The sequence below is a fragment of the Haplochromis burtoni genome, unplaced genomic scaffold (assembly GCF_018398535.1).
Source record: "Haplochromis burtoni strain Fernald_Lab_line unplaced genomic scaffold, NCSU_Asbu1 Contig_312, whole genome shotgun sequence".
In the NCBI taxonomy this organism is placed as follows: domain Eukaryota; kingdom Metazoa; phylum Chordata; class Actinopteri; order Cichliformes; family Cichlidae; genus Haplochromis; species Haplochromis burtoni.
The window spans coordinates 523170-541415 of NW_024582673.1; the positions used below are offsets into that span (position 1 = coordinate 523170).

The 18246-nt window shown below is 40.8% G+C and overlaps 1 protein-coding gene across 3 annotated transcripts; it reads right to left on the reverse strand.

Annotated features, from left to right (window-relative positions):
• Positions 1-23: 23 nt before the first annotated feature.
• zgc:158403 (tetratricopeptide repeat protein 39A) lies at positions 24-16616 on the reverse strand. Of its 3 annotated transcripts, none has more exons than XM_005941785.3 (18): positions 15977-16616; positions 15305-15409; positions 14714-14845; positions 14325-14383; positions 10172-10239; positions 9892-9956; positions 9418-9517; positions 9256-9321; positions 9053-9161; positions 8904-8971; positions 5705-5764; positions 5339-5500; positions 5148-5239; positions 3583-3703; positions 3382-3493; positions 3184-3298; positions 2466-2582; positions 24-1070 (listed from the first exon to the last, which is right to left on the reverse strand). In XM_005941785.3, exons 1-18 carry the CDS (start codon positions 16009-16011, stop codon positions 962-964), a joined length of 1695 nt encoding a protein of 564 aa, XP_005941847.1. In that variant the 5' UTR covers positions 16012-16616; the 3' UTR covers positions 24-961. The 3 variants fall into 3 exon arrangements, with proteins under 3 accessions (XP_005941847.1, XP_005941846.1, XP_042084158.1); XM_005941784.3 differs by having other exon boundaries at positions 15305-15412; positions 15977-16614; XM_042228224.1 differs by lacking the exons at positions 14714-14845; positions 15305-15409; positions 15977-16616 and having other exon boundaries at positions 10172-10234; positions 14325-14380.
• Between the last annotated feature and the right edge of the window lie 1630 nt (positions 16617-18246).

The window sequence follows — 18246 nt, forward strand, 5'->3', positions numbered from 1 at the left end:
TGACACGAGGCCAAGTTCAGCAATTTTCATGATTGCAGATATCCATGAGAACAATTTATTTATACAAAAATAATTTTTACACTCAAGTTTTCTGAAAAGCGCACGTCGTGTCTCGGCACCGACGCGCTGAGTGTGAACAGCAGTAAGCCGTAGTTTAGCCTCACTGGCTCTGCCGTGCTCTTATGCTGCACCCGTACAGAATGGGCGCGCAGTGCACGAGCCAGTCCTCCTTCATGCTCGTTATCTTTGTCTAAAATATGTTTGTGCAGCTGCACATGAAATGCTCTAGCCATCTCAACACCTCATACACTACCAAACCTGTGGCAGTAGCAGCGTCTAACCCTGTAAGGTCCAAGTTCTCATCGGTGATGATGAAGTAACTCCAACCCAAACTCACTGGTGGGGAAAAATAAAAACTTTGAGGGTAAATTAAAGTTTTTGTGTGTCTGTAGGAATGCAGAATTTAAAAAAAAGTCCACATTTGGGAGAAACATTACTTTCAGAAGCCAAATATCATATTTTAATGTGTTGGGGGTCGTAGTACTTAGACGTCACAGGAGTGACTACTGCATATTACACAGAGCTCTTTTAGAACAGTAAAATAAATTCATTGCATTTCATTAGGTTTTCATTCTATTAAATGTTTCTCGTGGCTTCCAATTGCTTAAGATTTGGTGTTTATCAGTGTAAACAATAAACCCATGGCCTATAAGTGTGTGTTAACCTGTGGCAGGTGGTGAAATTAAAGGTCCCTCAGCTGTGCCTCACTGACAAATATTCTACAGATTACACCTTTGTCCAGCTTAAATTGTGGAGTGCATATGATCACACAAAGGTAAACCTGACCACAGCAATACCATACCCAGTGTACACTTGTTGAAAAAGGCACTTTGGTCAAAAACTGAAGTAGCTGTAACTGTGAGGGGAATCAGAGACTCCAGCAGAAGGAGCCCGAGCAGTCTTAGAGGTGGGTGTCATCATCCTCGCCGGGATCAGCCTTGAGTTTGGCAAGAGCAGCGTGCACCCTGAACTGTGTGCGAGACTCCATGGAGTAGTCTTTGTAGTTGTGCCTGTAAGTCAGAACAGCAGACGTGGTAAAGGCGTGTCCTGCAATGAAACTTAACTTGCCATACACATTATATGCTGCTGTTGGATGCACGTTTCTAAAGTACAAGCAGATGGATGAGAAATGGATAAAAGTGTTTGGCATCGGCACCCTTAAAGAGGATCACGCTTGAAGAGCTGGAGTCATTATCAGTTAATGGATCGTACATGTTTACACAGAGATAGGGTGACCTCTAGTGTTCCCTACAGTTGCTAACAACCATTTTACTGCAGTCCTATTTAAGAGACATGAATTTAAGACAGATTTTAATTATAATAAAAATATAGGTGATACTGGGCATGGATGACAGAACGCTATATCACAATATTTACCAATATAGAAATTTTTGATGGACAATTTGAGTAGAAGCTGAAAAAGGAAGAACATTTTAAAGCAGTGTCACATGAAGGTAAAGCAGTCTGATTTGGCACAACTTGTTCCATTTTAGCAAATAACCCCTAAAAAACATCATCTTCCTAATTTTGCATTTCAGGATTCTGTGAGTTTTACAAGTACACTAATGTAGTTTACTTTTGGATACACACGAGCTGTTTCGTAGTGCTTCGATTTTACACTACGCCAAGATAACCTACCAACTACAATACTAACACACCATAAAATAAAATAACATAACCACTTGTTATAACCAAAGTATGCAGAAGAGCATCTCTGAACACACATGGTGTTGAAGCTCGATGCAGATGGACTACAACGGCAGAAGACCACACTGGGTTGCCACTCCTGTCAGCTAGTCTTGAGTTCACATGAGCTCGTTGAAGCTGAACAATAGCAGATCGGAATAAAGTATGATGAGTCTCGACTTCTTGTACAGCGTTCAGGTGGGGTCACGTTTGGTATAAACAACATGAAAGCATGGATCCACCCTGCCTTGTATTAACAGTTCAGGCTGATTGTGACATAATTTTGCTGGGGATATTATCTTGGCACACTGTGCCCAGCCATTTATGACTGCTACGTACCCGCTATCATGACAACCCAAGGTGTACCTAATGAACTGACCAGCGAGTGTATACCTAATTTTGTTTTGTGGTGCAGCATGCCAGCACTTTAAACTTCCGTCCAACTAATTAGTGTCATTTACTACTCATTTACATACCATTGGCACTAAAGTGAAGCTGGGCTCATCATCTGCTCAGACTGAACTCAAATGGAAGCAAAAACGCGTGGCTATGTGAGGCACACTATGTGGGCTTGTTCAGTTGAAAGCCAGCTGAATAAGGTTCTAGCTCCCTGCCAGTGCCGCTAAAATGGTAGAAAAGTAGTGCAAACTTTTATATTCAAAACAGAATGCTGCAGTCTCACAATAATATGGAGAGTGAAGACTGAAGGAGTAACTTACTTGGCCTTGTGTAGTATTTTAATAGCTTCGTCCCTTCTGCCTTGGTCTATGTAAAGCAGACTGAGCTCCACGAGACAGTTGGGCACCAAGTAGTGGTCAAACCTGATCTTCTTTTCACTGCAATAAGAAGCGAGTTAAATATTCATTCAACACGGACATTCATTTAAAACATAGGCTATGATGTTGATCCTGCACTGTACTCAATGTGGCATCCTTGGGAAGGCTGAGGGTTGTGCTGCAGGTGGCTGATCAATTTGGTGAATAAACAAACGTCTCTCATGAGGACTGTCAGTGTAATTTAAGCTGGAAGTCCTTCTTGATTGCCACGCAAATATTCACACTGTGACGTAGTGAGATGAGAGTTTTATGGCTGCAAAACAAACAGGGCACTGAAAGGACGTCCAATGAAGAGTTACCCTGATACGTTTTAAAAGGAAGACCTGCAGAATTTATGCAATGTTTGGAAAATCAGAGAAAACACTGATGTAAAAAGCTTGTATTACAGGTTTTAGTAGAAGAAAGTAGTAAGATTCTGAAGTACTCCCTCTTCTGCCACTAATTCAAGAAAACACAGTGTGTTAACCAGTGTTGCCAAAAAAACGTTGCAATGAAAGGCTGATATTCATTTGTTCACACAAGATTAATCGATTCTGAAGAAACTGCTTTCATTGTGAGCAGGAAATAACTTGCCTGCGTCTGAAACTCTGCTAGAGCTCACCTGGAACACACTTTGTTAAAGCACTCCTCAGCAGCCTGGAGGAGGCCTTGATTCTTCAAACAAAGGCCCTTCAACATGTGGATCACACAGCGGTCGTCCACTGTGTACTCGTTTACTGCAGGGGACGGAGCAGACACCATGAGCAAACATGAAAAACTGCGTGTTCCTGTTTCACAGTTTGGAAAAGGGCAGCAATACCAGGAGCTTCCAGTAGAGAGCGCTCTGCCTCCACCAACGTCTGCATCATGCCTTCAGTTAGCTCTGGTGTCTTGTTGATCATACTGAATCCATTCCACATGTACATCATTTCCTGTAATGAAGCAGTTCATATTGTTGGGACGCTCTTTTAATCAAACATAGCAGTCGTTACATGTATTTATTTTATTTCGTAACTCTTACCAGCACTGGTACAGGTAACCTGACTGGGAGGGCAGCCTTGTAGCGTCTGGCTTTACGAATTGCAAACTTCTCCGTTGGAGGAGACTTCCCTGCTATCTTCTGCTTCAAGGTGGGCACTTGTCTAAAATGACAGGGGATATACAAAGACACACCAACGAATGATTCAGTTAGTAAGACGACACCTAAGTACACCATGTGACTGTTTGGCATCGTAGTGAGTGTAGGCTGTTACTCTGCTGTTTACCTCAGCTGTCAATATGTGTCCGTGTCTATTTATTGTAAAGTAGGCTACAAGACTTTGTGAAAGGATAAAAATCGATTGACCAGCGAAGCTCACTTCTTTCCAGTGACTGCGATACGGAGGTGAGTTACTGAGGGCTACCACTATTAGCCGCTGTTAGCTGCTGTTAGTTAGTGTTAGTAGTGAAAATTTCTTTGACATGGATTTAACATTGTTGGACTTAGCAAATAAACTCTCATGTGATGTAAGAATGTAATCTCTTTTTATCAGAGGGAAAGTTTGACTTTTAGGATCCTTGAGCCAATAATTAGCTGGCTTAATGTTAGCTTATGACCAGCTAATATAATGTTAGCTAACAACAAGATGTTTTTGTGGTTTCGTTTGTGGTTTTGTTGTTAGCTGTCTAGAGATTTGACGAGTGCATGTCTATTTGCTGACAATAACTACTTGCAACAATATTGGGAATAAATAAGAAGGTCATTTCACGCTTTCCTTTGTTAAAGCCCTGACGTGAGATCAGGAGATGAGGCTTGAGGTAAGGAGGAAGAGGACAGGATTTTATTCAGATGCCAGTCATGTTGTCTCTTTCCTTTCCGTTTTTCAAGAAACCTGTGAGTTCCTTTCTCCTTTGCTACATATGTGGATGGTCTCTAACCACATATGTGATTAAGTGGAATAGCTATGCCCATCCAGGCCACTGTATTCAAGATGGCAGGGCAACATGTTGGCTTCCACAAACTGGTGCCTACTCAATCTGTAGGAAGACTCTAATTAACATTTTCACATCAAAGTTTGGTCTTCTTCATATTCTAAAGGAAAAATATCCTTCCCATTTAGCTGTAAAATGTACCACGGTGTTCATCCATGTGAAAAATGAAACCAATAACCAAAGTGCCTGAAACCTGTATTCTAACTGAAAGCGCCAGATGGCGATACCTGTGGTAGTATTACTTATTGAAGAAATAAAATTCTGTTTTTAGGCATGTCACGTTTCAGAATGGAGGGTTATCTGTTGTATGAAACCACATGCTCATTGGTTAAGGACCTGTTATTCACAAACCAATGAATGTGACGCAGTGACCTACGTCCCTCTTTGTTGTGTCTAGTTATTTTTTTGCAACCAAGATGGCGACGGCAGAAATGCTGGTCCCAACTGTTTAAAACAGAACAACAGAAAGCAGAGGATGCCATCACAGTAGCTATGTTTTTTTTAAATATTGTCTGTATTGTAAGCAAAAAGCACAGAGACATTTACGTGAACTATACCACTCACCTCACAGCATCTATACTGGTAAAGAGGAATAAGGATATAATCCCTGCTTACCTAAAGAGTTCTACCTCGTCCTCCCCAAAAGGCCTGGCCTCGTCTTTAGGCAGCATACTGAGGTAAGCAGCTTTCATGTACACATACATGGCCTAACAGGGAGAAACATAAAGAAAGGATTCATGTATTAAATCCTCAAAATGTCTGACCATAAATTTTATTCTGATCTTCTCCCGTCATAGTTTCTGTACCTTGGACCAACGACTCTCCTTGCTCAGCAGGTCAGCGTAGAAGTACGCCATCTTCCACGCACGCTTGTACGTGAAGCACCACATCAGCTCCCAGTAGCACATGTGGTGAAACTGCTTCCATGTCTGCTGGGCCTTACAGCCGTCTTCAAAGAATTTCACTGCCTGGAAGCACAGAGAAATTAAACCGTAGAGCAGAAGAACACCGACAGTGACAAGGCATGTTGTACATTAAATATTAACACTGGGTGCTGGTTTCTTGGAGCTCATTTTCTTAAAAACATAGAAACACTGCCACAGCAAGTGACGTATCATAAATGCTCCTCATACCCTCAAGAAGTGCAATCAAGCAATGTTTTCTTGACACACCTCATCAATGTTCCCTTTGATTTCCTCAGTTCGACCAGCAAAGAAGAGGAATATGGCCCCCTAAAGAAAAGAGAGAAAAATGTACAAATCTAAACACTGTTAAATTTTCATCTACCTGGAAGCAGGCACATCACACAACAATCATTCTTGGCAGTGTTTGATCAAGAAATTTTCATCCGAGCGCTCAGTTTGTTCTCTGGGATGGGCTGTGAGTAAAAGGTGGAGCAGAGAGAAGGATTGTGAATTTACAAGAAGGTGCGTCATGTGGAGTGGTAGTGATGGCATGAAGCAAGCGTGACATGGACGAGAGACCTCGGCAAGGATCGTGCGAGTGGAAGTTTGAGACAGTATCGGGTCGAAGGAATCAAGGTGTGGATGGATGGCAACGTGAATACAATCAACGACTGTGTGAAAACTATGGCGTGAACTCGTCAGAGACAATATACATTTACAAGCAATACAAAAACCAGAAATGTTTGGCAATAATAAATGATACGGTTTGGCCTTTTTGGCCAAAATTCCCATCTGTTATCATACGTTTGTTCTGACCACTATAAGGATCCTTCACTGTGTATGGAACTGCAACTGGTCAAAGTTTAACCACATTACTCCATGCAGGTTCTTTGTTGCTAAGTTCCACTCTTATCAGCTACTCTCGTGTGTGCAAATATGAGTTCAACTAATGTCATCCCACCATCCATTTTCTTCTGCTTATCCAATTCAGAGTCAGAACTGGGATGGAGCCTATTCCAGCGGTCATAAGGAGGGAGACGGGGTACATTACGGATAGTTCGCTAACATAGCGGGCGAACAGAGAGGGACAGACATCTATTCACACTCACATTCACACTAGAGACAATTTAGAGCCACCAGTTAACCTAAACAGTCTTTGGACTGTGGGAGAAAGCCAGAGTACCTGGAAACCTATGCCAACATTACACAGAAAGGCTGGCTGTTGGATTCAAATCCAGCTAACCACCATACTACTGTGCTGACTTCAAATACTAAAAATTATGAGTTAAAATTCCTACAGCCCTGTGTCCTGCTTTGCCTGGCCAAATGTTAGAAACCCAAACACATTCAGTTAATGGGGAACTTAAAAAAGGTCACATTTAGATTAAAAAAACAATTTGATCATCAGAAATGTGTTTATTAATCAGCCAGTTGTCACAGTGCTGACTACAATGCAGTCAGCTTCTGCCATGTCATCAAAACTAAAACATTTAAACATCAAAACAGAAATGACACGTTAATAATGAACTCTAAAGAACAGTATCGACGTTCCATAAGTTGGTGTATTTATTTAAAAAAATAAAATCAGTCAAATCTGAAGCAGCAAACCAAAAGACTCCTCTCCAAATACTTACTCGTTATGTAAACATGGACGTATTTGAAGAGCAGCCAGTGCTACCGACAGTTACAAAAGACACAATGGCACTGACAGGAGTGCAGGCATGCTAGTTTTCATTCTTTGTATTGATTAAACAAGAGATTTTATTTCCATGGGACTCACAACATGGAAGGAAAACTGGAAGCTATATTCTGCTGCCTAACGTAGCAGAGCGTATGATTATGACAGCCTTGAACTGAGCTGCTCTGGGCTGCAAAAGACATTACTGGGTTGGTGGTAATAACTTTAGCTGTCTTCAAGGTTTTTTTTTTAAATGCTTGAATCATAGTTTAGTCTGTGGTACAGTATATGGTTGAAACATCATGACTACCTCGAAGGTTTACCATAGCTGGTAAACTAACTGCTGACACACTAACCAGCAGGCCAGCTAGTCACAAGGAAACCCTGAAAAGTTCAATAAAATAGCCTCAAATGTTTTTAGGACTTCTTTTTCCATTTTATCTCACACTTGCAAACTGAATCAACCAATCACAATTAAACTGACATTAACTGATTTTCTCACATAATGTTTCCACCTCAAATGTTGACTGTTAGCAACAATGCATATCCACCCCAGTCTGTGAGTCATTTACAGGAGACTAACACACAGTTGGTAAACAACATCGTTATAAAGTGGTTTATTGTGTAACCAGAAAAAAATGCATTTCATTTCTATAACACTTTTAAAACCAAAGTGCTTTACACTAAAATAAAATAACAAAACTGACGCTGCACACATTCACCATGTTTACATGACACGTCCCAACAGCAGCCCATCATCCAATTACAGTTCTAGACACCAGCAGTTTCCAAACGCTTAACAAAAAAGGTTTGTCCTTAAATACAAAAACAGTTACAGCTGATGTCTGAGGTCAGAGTTTCAGTGCAACAACAGCAAAGACACGAGCTCCTTCTGAAATAAGTTTGACCACAATGTGATCAGACTGACTGAGAAGCCAACATTAATGATCCTGCAGCATTATCTACCATATATGTATATACAACCCCATTAAAGGCTTCTGGATGCTGGATTCTGTAATTAGCCAGTGCAAGGCTAATAACAGTATAGAGTTATACTCCAACATATTACAGTTTAGAAGTAACAAAGACATGCATAATCCTTTGCAAATCAGAAGGTTGCAAAGATGTTTTTAGTCTGGAGGTTTTTCTGAGGTGGAAGAAACTGATCTTTACCGCCGCATTTATTTGTTTGTCTAATTGTAAACGTGTCAAAAGTTTTTAAGCTGTGTTTTTAATAAAAGGAGTTAAATAGCTCAGGTAATGCTTCAGCCTCTCAGTTAATACTGGAGAGCTTCGGCTTTGAACTGACTTAACTGTAAGAAAGTGTGGGATATCCAAAAATGCACTCATCGAGCCTTCTTATGTAATAGTGATTTCCAAGATTCAAAAGGTAAATACAACCATAAATCATCTGTATATGAAAAGAAATGTTATGTTGGAAGATAATTTGGCCATGAGGGAGCATGCAGCAAAGAAAAACAGAACAGGACAGATGCCTGTGGAACTCCAGGTGTCACATTAAGTGACATAGGAAAGTGTTACCCAGGGGGAGTCACATGCTTGACTGCTGCACAGTCTCCGAGCGCTCACTGAGTAAGTCACAGTCAAAAAGGTTAAAAGCAGCACTCAAGTCCAGCAAAACTGAGATAGAAGGATAAAAGCAGACTCAGTACCACGAAAGGCCCTGAAACCTGACTGAAAGGTCTCATAGTCTCTAGTCCAGTAAGGACAATAGTTGAATACAGACAAGTTTTTATAAAGCTTTTTTAAATAATTAGAGTAAGTTACCCGTGGGTAACGCAGAAGGAAAGGTTTCAGCAATCTCTCAGCTTCCAACACCTCTCCCTCGCCTGTCCCTGAGAGGATAAAATGGACATATAATATAACACCGGCGTCTTGTAGTAATGATTTTCAAAAAAACTGATTTTTAGCACTACCTAGTATGAATGTGAGGAAGGTGTAGTAGCAGAGCAGCAGCAGAGCACACAGCATCGAGCGCAAGTTCATCCCCGTCGCACCATCGTTCAAAAGAGACAAGCCGTATTCCTGAACAGGATTAAAAAGAAAACAAAGTATCATAAAATAACAGCTGTCAGCTAATGATTAAATACACAGAGGTGGGCGTGTATGTTCATTGCACCTTGTCTCCAGAGAAGCCTGCAAACTCCAAAACTTTGAGTATCCGCGGAGGGAAGAGAGAGAGAGTCTGTAAGCAAAGAAGATCTGATAAACTGAATAATACAAACATGTAATTATACACATGCAGCCACCCAGCAGTGCAAATATATAATGTGGGACATACCAGGTTAAACGCCCCTATCCCGAATGCTATTCCTCCCTCTAAGTGAACGTGGCTGGGCTCTTTGAGACAGTGGTGCGATTTTATGAAGGAATGCAGCTCTCTGCGTTATGAAAGACAAGCATTTCTAATCACACAGCTTATCATATCACCGTTTTACTACAGAGGTTGATGAAAAGTAAAAACATGGAAGCGTTCAGGAAACACTTGTTCGAGACTGCTTTGACTTCATCATTTCTTGTATCTCACAATATTCTGGACTTGCATTTGTGATAAATCAGCAAATCCTTCAACTGTAAAACTGGTGAAGGAGCCGTTTAATAATCACAGTACAAATATGTTTTAGTGACTGATTTATGTTTAGACATTAAATACAGACAAGTGAAAGTAAAGTTCAGAGTTACTTTAATTACTATACTGCATTATAAACATTACACATTTACTTAAAAACAGCTTCTTGTTTCATTGTTTACTTACTTGTAAATAAGGTAACTGTTTCGTACTTTGATTCCTCCTTTGATAAAACTCACCATGTTCTCATCCTGCAAAACAGTGCAAGGAATGCATCGCTACAGTTTACCTGTGTGTTGTTTGTAAACAAATTTAATATGACACAAATGGTTTTTGCATGCTATGTGTTATATGAGGCAGGTTCTACAGCTTGTGCAGCCTTAAGAAAACTAGACTGGGAGGTCGTGCTGTTTTTGAAAGTGTAGAGAAATTGTTACTTTGTTAGAAGGATATTAGCATACTGCACCTGCAGGAAGGTGAGGGCAGCTCTTTGGAGTTGACACTCTGCATAACAGACTTCTGCATGGAGCTGCACTGCAAAAACACATCAATATATACACAGATTAAATGATAAATTATATATGATGAAGTGTAAAATCTAGGTATACTCCTGGCTTTGGTGTTCATCTACCAGGCAGGTGCTTCCTAGCTTAACCTTCCATATCGTTAGCTTCATAGCATAAGTGCCTAAGTCATTTTTTGGTCAAATTGAGATTTTTGCCTAACTTTACTCCCCTACCACTGCTGCATCATCCTGTCCGTCTGAAACACAAAACACAAAAAAATGACTTAGGCACTTATGCTATGAAGCTAACGATATGTAATCCTGACTGAAGACATTTAGTCAGCTTATCAGTTCAAATACATTTTATTTATATAGTGCAAGACCCTATAATATCAGACATACAGGCCCCTTTATGCAAGAATGTGGCAATGTGGAGAGGAAGAACTCTGAGCTGAGGGTTCCTAGCCTCTACGGTTCAGAGCAGCGAGTCAACTGCAGAAAGAATGGTTTCACTGCTGCATCACAGCAAGGAATGAAAAACAAGTTGCCTGAATGTGTTCATTAATAGCTGGGGTCCGTCAGTGCTGGAACAACTATTGTTCATTTTCCTTTTTCTAGGTTCTCTGATCTGTTTAAGACACTTTAAGTCACACTGTTAAAGCAGATCTACAGGTACAAGTATGAGTCTGCCAGCCAATCACATAGCTGCATTCTGAAATACCCAACATCTATAACTCTATAACTTTGGTTGCAGGATAATTTTGAGCCAACATTAGTAACACTTCCATGCATTGTTAAACTGTAATTCTTTGGTTATCCTGATTTTTTTTCTTAGCTCAACTGTCATTTTAATGTTTCCTATATACGGTGGCCCCTAGAGACAAAGCACGTACAAACTCCAAAACACTTGCAAACTCCAAAACACGTACAAATTCCAAAACACAACGGAAGTGCTCCAGAACGCTAGGGGCAGTGTTGAGCTTTTGTTACCTAAGTAACTACACAAGCCAGGAAGTACCAATGACCGGATTTGGGGTTTGCAGCCTTAAAGGCCGCATTTTAAGGCCGATTACGTCACAGCGACAAGAGAAGGCTTTCCCAATTCAAAGGCTGCTCGAAATGCGGCCCTCAAATGCGTCCTTAATTTCCCTGAATTTTAAGGATGGGTCGGTGTAGCCTTCATGGCCCAACATATCCCAGACTTCATAGTGCGGTGGTGGTGTGGATAATTTTGCCGAAAAAAAAACGGTGGAAGCGGAGCGGAGGAAGAGTAAACTTTCAGAAGTAAGTACTGAATATTATGTCACTTATTTATGCGCAAATATTTTTTTAATGAAGAACATTAAACCATTATTGTTGGCCACATGTCGGGAAAGTTATGTGACATTAGCGATGTCTGTACTTTCAGAATTAACTTGGTTTTAAAGCCTTTACTTTAAAAATATATATATAGTCGACCTTAATCTTACAGAGAATGTGATGATTTTGTGGATAATTAAAGTCAGTCATATATCCACAAACACAACAAGCTGAAAGTCAGTGATGCTGCTCGGTTTGCAGTCCTGAATATCACGGCACAAGCAGGATTCACTGCACTGTTAATGTTCGCTATGTTATATTGCTGCCTCTGTTCGGTGGTGTCGAGCCAAACGGACTTTAACGTGTGTTTGAACGAGCTGACGGTTCACTCGTTAAGCTGAAAGAAAGATGCTTTAATCACAGCAGTCACACATGTGTCCACTGCACCATCTGGAACTCTTCTTGTTTAGCACTCGTAATAACACAAACACTAAATCCTCCTGTTTTGTAGCAGTGTATACACTGAGACTGTCACCTGTCTGTCTGTCCTGCACTCTCTCTCTGTTTCTTTCTCTCTGATTGTGGAATAAAAGTATGAACATGTGTTTTTACTGTTTACCCAGCATACACATTACCAGTGTGAGACTGAGTGTCGGTGAGAAACTAGGGCACCTGCACACTGCACCTGATGATCCACCAGGACAAACTCAGCAGTGTGTGAGGAAGAGGAGGAGGAAGAGCCAGCAGCAGCTGACAGATGGAGAGAATAGACAGACTGTTCCCTGTTTGTGAAGGACTGCTAGGAAAGTTTAACATAACTGTCTGTCCTGAATCAGTCTTATTAGGTAATGTTCAAATAATGTTATCATCCCAGTGTTTCCAGTGTGGGAGAAAGTACTCAGGGCCTTCAAGTTACACACTATGAAAGGCAGCAACAAGTTTAATGTTCAGAAACCTAAAGTCTGTATCAGCAGCAGAATGGAGCTAAAATAAATGTTTGTTTCAGTTCTATGAAGCTTTGAGTATTTTGGATCAGTAGCACTGCTGTGTTTGTTGCATCATATTGCTGTAATTGTTTATATGCTTTATATATTCTGAGGTAAGTTGATCTATAGTGTTACATCATATTCTATAAGGATGTTATGTGTTTGTAGACTTTCTGCCCAGTTTGACCCATTTAGCAGAAGTCAGCCTGTTTAAGGCTCTGATATCTATTCTGTATGACTTAAAGCAGTTATGACATGGTCTGATTTTCTCACCCAATAAAGGAATATTTCATATATCAGTCTACTCTTCATTTTATCAGAAACAGTTATCACAGCTTGTACATTTTCTTTTTATAAATATATGTAAGCAATGAGCCAAATTTAGTAATGCCAACATGAAGGAACAACATTTGTCTCTTATATATGATACACCTATATATGCACTGTCAAAGATACTTGTCTTTGAGTGAAGATTTAAGGTGATAAGACATATAAATAACTGCAACTTGAATCTGTACTGAAGCTCAGTATTTGACACAGAGTTCATGTTCACTGCTGTAATAGCTAATAATGATTAATATAATAACTATAATATTGGCCATATTATATTTACATTACCAAAGTGATATGACTTTAGTCTCATGAACAACATTAGCTAATTGTTATTTACTAACTAATCTTAAATGACTGTTCAGTACAGAAATGAAGCCCAAAATCATGTTTTACTGTCCTGTGGTCTCAGCCTCAGATACTTATCAAATCACACAAAGCTCTTGTAGAAACAAACAAACAAACAAACAAACAAACGAACAAAATATGTCACGTTTCCAGCGGTTAGTATCATGGTTGCTAGGCAACCTGGGAAGCGCGACGGAGACTAGACCGTCCCATACAGACAAACTTGCCGTTTATTTTGCAAATCGAGCTCAACACTGCCCCTAGCGTCCTGGAGCACTTCCGTTGTGTTTTGGATTTTGCAAGTGTTTGGATTTGTACGTGTTTTGGAATTTTGTTGGTTTGTACGTGTTTTGGAGTTTGCGTTTTGGAGTTTGCAAGTGTTTTGGAGTTTGCAAGTGTTTTGGATTTGCAAGTGTTTTGGAGTTTGCAGTGTTTTGTTTGTCGTGTTTTTTAGTTTGCAAGTGTTTTGGATTATGTGTTTTGGAGTTTGCAGTGTTTTGGAGTTTGCAGTGTTTTGGAGTTTGCAAGTGTTTTGGAGTTTGCATGTGTTTTGGAGTTTGCAAGTGTTTTGGAGTTTGCAAGTGTTTTGGAGTTTGCAAGTGTTTTGGAGTTTGCAAGTGTTTTGGAGTTTGTACGTGCTTTGTCTCTAGGGGCCACCGTACCTATATATGTCTACAACCTACACTCCCATCAGCCTCAGCTATACTGGAAAAAACTACGTGCAAAATACATGACAGCATGTTGGAATGGTATCACATTAAACCAAGGTGGCACACACAGTAAAAATTATGCACGCTTATGATCAGTTTTTTTTAGCAGTGTCAGTGAGATCACGTTGGTATATCAATGTGTAATGGAACTTTTTGAGAGGATTCCAAAATGTGGATTCTGTTCATCCAGATGTAGTAACTTAGTCTCAAGACTCTTCCCAGACTGCAGAAAGAACTGGCATGAGTAAAGAAACGTTTTTCCCCACCGAATATGCAACGTCCAGGGGTGTTTAAAGATATCTATTTAAGTACAGGCAGATGGGGAAATTGGCTTCTTCAAAAAAATGTAACTAAATAAAATGACCTACAGTAGACATTTCTCCACTGCATTTTTGGAAGGATCCTTTAAAACTACATGAGTGGCACATTTAAGCCTTTTACCTTCAGAAAGTGACCCCCCTGCTGATTTGTTGGAAAGGCTGGAAGACTTCCGTCGAAACCTGAAAATAAAAATCAAATGGCACTTCAGGACACTCAGACACTGACTACTGCGGCCATGTTATCTGACACATCAACCATTTGCCAATCAAATGTGTCTATTTTCTCTTATCTAAGAAGTTGCTATTGTGAATTCTATTATGCAAACACAGTCAAACTGGTACTATGGTCACATGGGAGCCATAAAAGTACATGCAGCTCTTAATATTTGCCTCTGTGGCTCATGGAATGTGGAAGAATAGTTCACTGCATCCAAGCTGAGGATTGGGGGGTGTTACCATTGTTAACCTTTGTAAGACAGAATCAGGGGACAACAATCTCGACATCCTGACCTCTGACAGACCTCCTGGGCACTCTTCATGGTATTTCCTGCATTGGTGATGTCATCCTGCTGGAAAGTCATCATTGCCTGCATTTCCAACACTGTGGCGTAGATAAGAGCATGGTACATGCTCTCATTCACTCTACATAAAAAACACAGAGTTGCAGGATCAACATCACACACCTCAGGCTGTAAGCAAACATGCAGTTACTGCATTTCCCTGTTGCGCAAAGATAAGAGTAAATATCTGGCTCTTTTTATTCTTTCTATCTCTTCCACCATCCCAGTCCGTCTTGTGCACAGTGTTTATTTTGCAGGCCTAACAGTCTGTACGCTGTTGAATCAGTCAGACCTTGGGCGTCAGCTTCGGCAAACACTTCATATCCTGGAGAACTGAAGCCTGACAGGAAGGCCACTGCTTCACGGTTCACACCATATAAGTCTCTAAATATCACCAGAGGCTAAAATACTGCTGACATCACACTGAAAATGTGAACGCTGTGAAACGAAGCAGGCACACCACAAGCGCATACAGCCTGCATCGTAAGAGTTACATGAAACCTCCGGAGAGCTAAAACCTGACTATGGATTGTTGTGTCACCTTGGTCGCAGCTTCTCCAGGCTCTCATTGAAGTGGTTGTTAAGGAAGAGATCCAACGCCTCCATACAGTCATCCAAACACTCTTTCAGGGTCATCTCAGAGGAGCTGCTGCACACGCACACACACACAGAGCTGTGACTCAGGGTAAAACAAGCCTTGCAGTATTAGCATGAGATAATAGACAAGATCTATTCAGGTTCAGCGATTAACATGCCTCCCAGTTAAAGCTGACATCCGCGTTTACATGCAGGCGTGTTTACTTTGTGAAATTTGCGTAAAAGACTCTTTGTTTAATAAGATCGCAGCAAGTGGGACAAAATATTAGATTAAAAACATACGGAAGCCTAATTGAGTTTTTTTTTAACTTGTAGTTTGAAGTAACACCCTCCGTTTCACTACGTGAAAGAATGCGAAACTACACAAGTCTCCTTCCTGGTGCAGCACAAACTTTTTAAAAACATTGAAAAAAATTATGCTCATTCACGTTTCCCTGCTACAGACAAAGGCGAATAATGACATTTATAGATCTGCACAGGTGGCTTTTCAACATTTGCCGGGCGATATGTCACCGCTGAAGTGGACGGAGCCGACAGACCCACACATAAACACTTTGTGGGAAACAACTCCAACTTTTGACGTGTCCTTGACTTTTCACTCGCCTCCCGTACTCACTTTTCCGCGGCGTTTGTCTCTCTCCCATTGGACATGTTCGCTCTCCGGGCGGCGCGCCTCCCAACACCTGTTCGGAGTTCAGCGGCACTCGCAGAAAATCGGGACGCATTCAGCTCTCACACCGCGACACCAAGCTTTCAGCTCTCACGCTTCTTCGCGTTGGCGTAAAAGCTGACAGTTAAGCTACCGAGGCTTTGCTGTCAGTTAAAGTTGACCAGAAATAAGAACATGCACTCCTCTGTGCTGATCCAACAACCCGATACTACGCATTGCGCAACAGAAGCGCAGCTCCTCCGCCTACCTCTGTGGCTCCACTGCCACGCAGACACTACACCGTAACACTGATCAGTGTCAGGTGCTCGCAGCTCTTAAAGATCCATCTTAGTCTTGACTAAGAAGTTCGGTAACTTTCAACAGTGAATGGCGCCATTTCCCCTTTGTCTTCTTCTCCTCTCAAAAGTGAAAATGTTGAGTACATTCTTCTTTGCGCCATTGCTGCATCTGATGCCATATGGACGCGATGATGGGCTGAGGGGAGAGCAAATATGATGAGGTGACAGAAAAGGGAATATTATTTCGCTGTTAATCAGAATTTAAAGGCAAATTATTTTGTTGCTGCTTCCTCTCTGGTACCTAAATAAGGAAGAGGTGAGTGTACTGTAAAATTCACGCGTCGGCTCACGTGTAATTCCACGGAATCGTGAATAGGGGTCAGTGTTGTAGTTATACCTCACGAGGAGACACAGCTGCCAGAAGTGGTTCCTCATCTAGTAATCTAAATCTACACCTTTTTATTTATTTTAACAGTTATTCCAAAATCTTGCTTATACAGCCCCTCTGACACTTTGCATCCCTGCTATGAACTACAGGTACGATAGCAGTGCACTTGTTTGACAAACAAAGACAAAAGCAGGGTGAGACTGTGGGTAAAGGGTGGGACGGCGATAGGAAAATGAATTACTTGTTGCAGTTTTGTATTTTCTAATTCGTTTTAATTTTCCTTCAATTTTAGTTTGACTTTTTGTTTTAGTTTCGGGTAGTGTACAGAGCAGGTTTGTTTCTGTTTAATGTTTTACTGTTTCAAAAGGTTTCGTTTTTATTATTTCACTTTTAGTCTCCTCAAGTATTACTGCACTGCAAGATGTAGGAAAACCCGCACAGGTATTTCAATGAAAACACTGAACTTTTTGGAACTGGACTCACAATCTTAGACATCCAAGGCCCCAAGAAGCGTGTGCATCAAAGGAATTACAGCCATGTCCATTTTCACAATTCCTGTTATATATGTGCAGGGACGCTACTTTGTCAGTCGATGCATTTTAAAAGGATTTGCTATAAACTCACTGCCCCAGTCTAAGATCATGCAAAGAGCTTATATACATGGTCTCCCGTTTTTAGAGGTTAACATATAATTTGACAGTTTACAAAGTATATTTCATGGCCAGGTGAGGCCTGTCTCCTTGTTAGTTGTTGATACATGATGTAGACATCTGAAGTTGATTCAAGGTGTTGAATTTGTATTTCAGGGCTGTAATCAGGGCTTAGAAATGAATGAGTTCCAGAAGCTTTCTCTTAACGCTGTGGATTTAAGGTGTGGCATCTGTTCTCCAGCAGAAAAGACTCCTGAAGAGATTCTGTCCTAGAGTGGCAAAACAGTCAAAGAAACAGAAATGTTGGGAGCTGTAAAAGGCTTGTACAACTTCCATCTTTTGCAGGAACAACTGTGTATAAAGAAATATGGAAGAAGGCTGTTGTGTCTATGAAACAATTAAATAAAGCAAAATAAAATGTAGAATGATTTCTTTACTTCAAATTACAATAGCACAGATTTACTCAGAGCAATTTAAAAAAAAACTATTACCCTTCAAAATGGTGATGTCTTCTACTCATGTTTTGTTCTCCCTGAGCATATTGTGACCTGACAAAGCTAAACTGATCACTTAACAATATGGATCTGTCTTTGATTAAAAGCAACATCTGTCCCCTATTTTCATACCACCATTAGTATTTGTTTGAATTATAACCTTAACCAAGCTGCTTGATTTTATAAAGCTTCTTAAACTGCAACATAAATGGCCTGCATTTGTATAGCGCTTTACTCAGTCCCTAAGGACCCCAAGGCACTTTACACTACATTCAGTCATTCACCCATTCACACACTGGTGATGGCAGCTACATTGCAGCCACAGCTGCCCTGGGGCGCACTGATAGAGGCGAGGCTGCCGGACACTGGCGCCACCAGGCCCTCTGACCACCACCAGTAGGCAAAC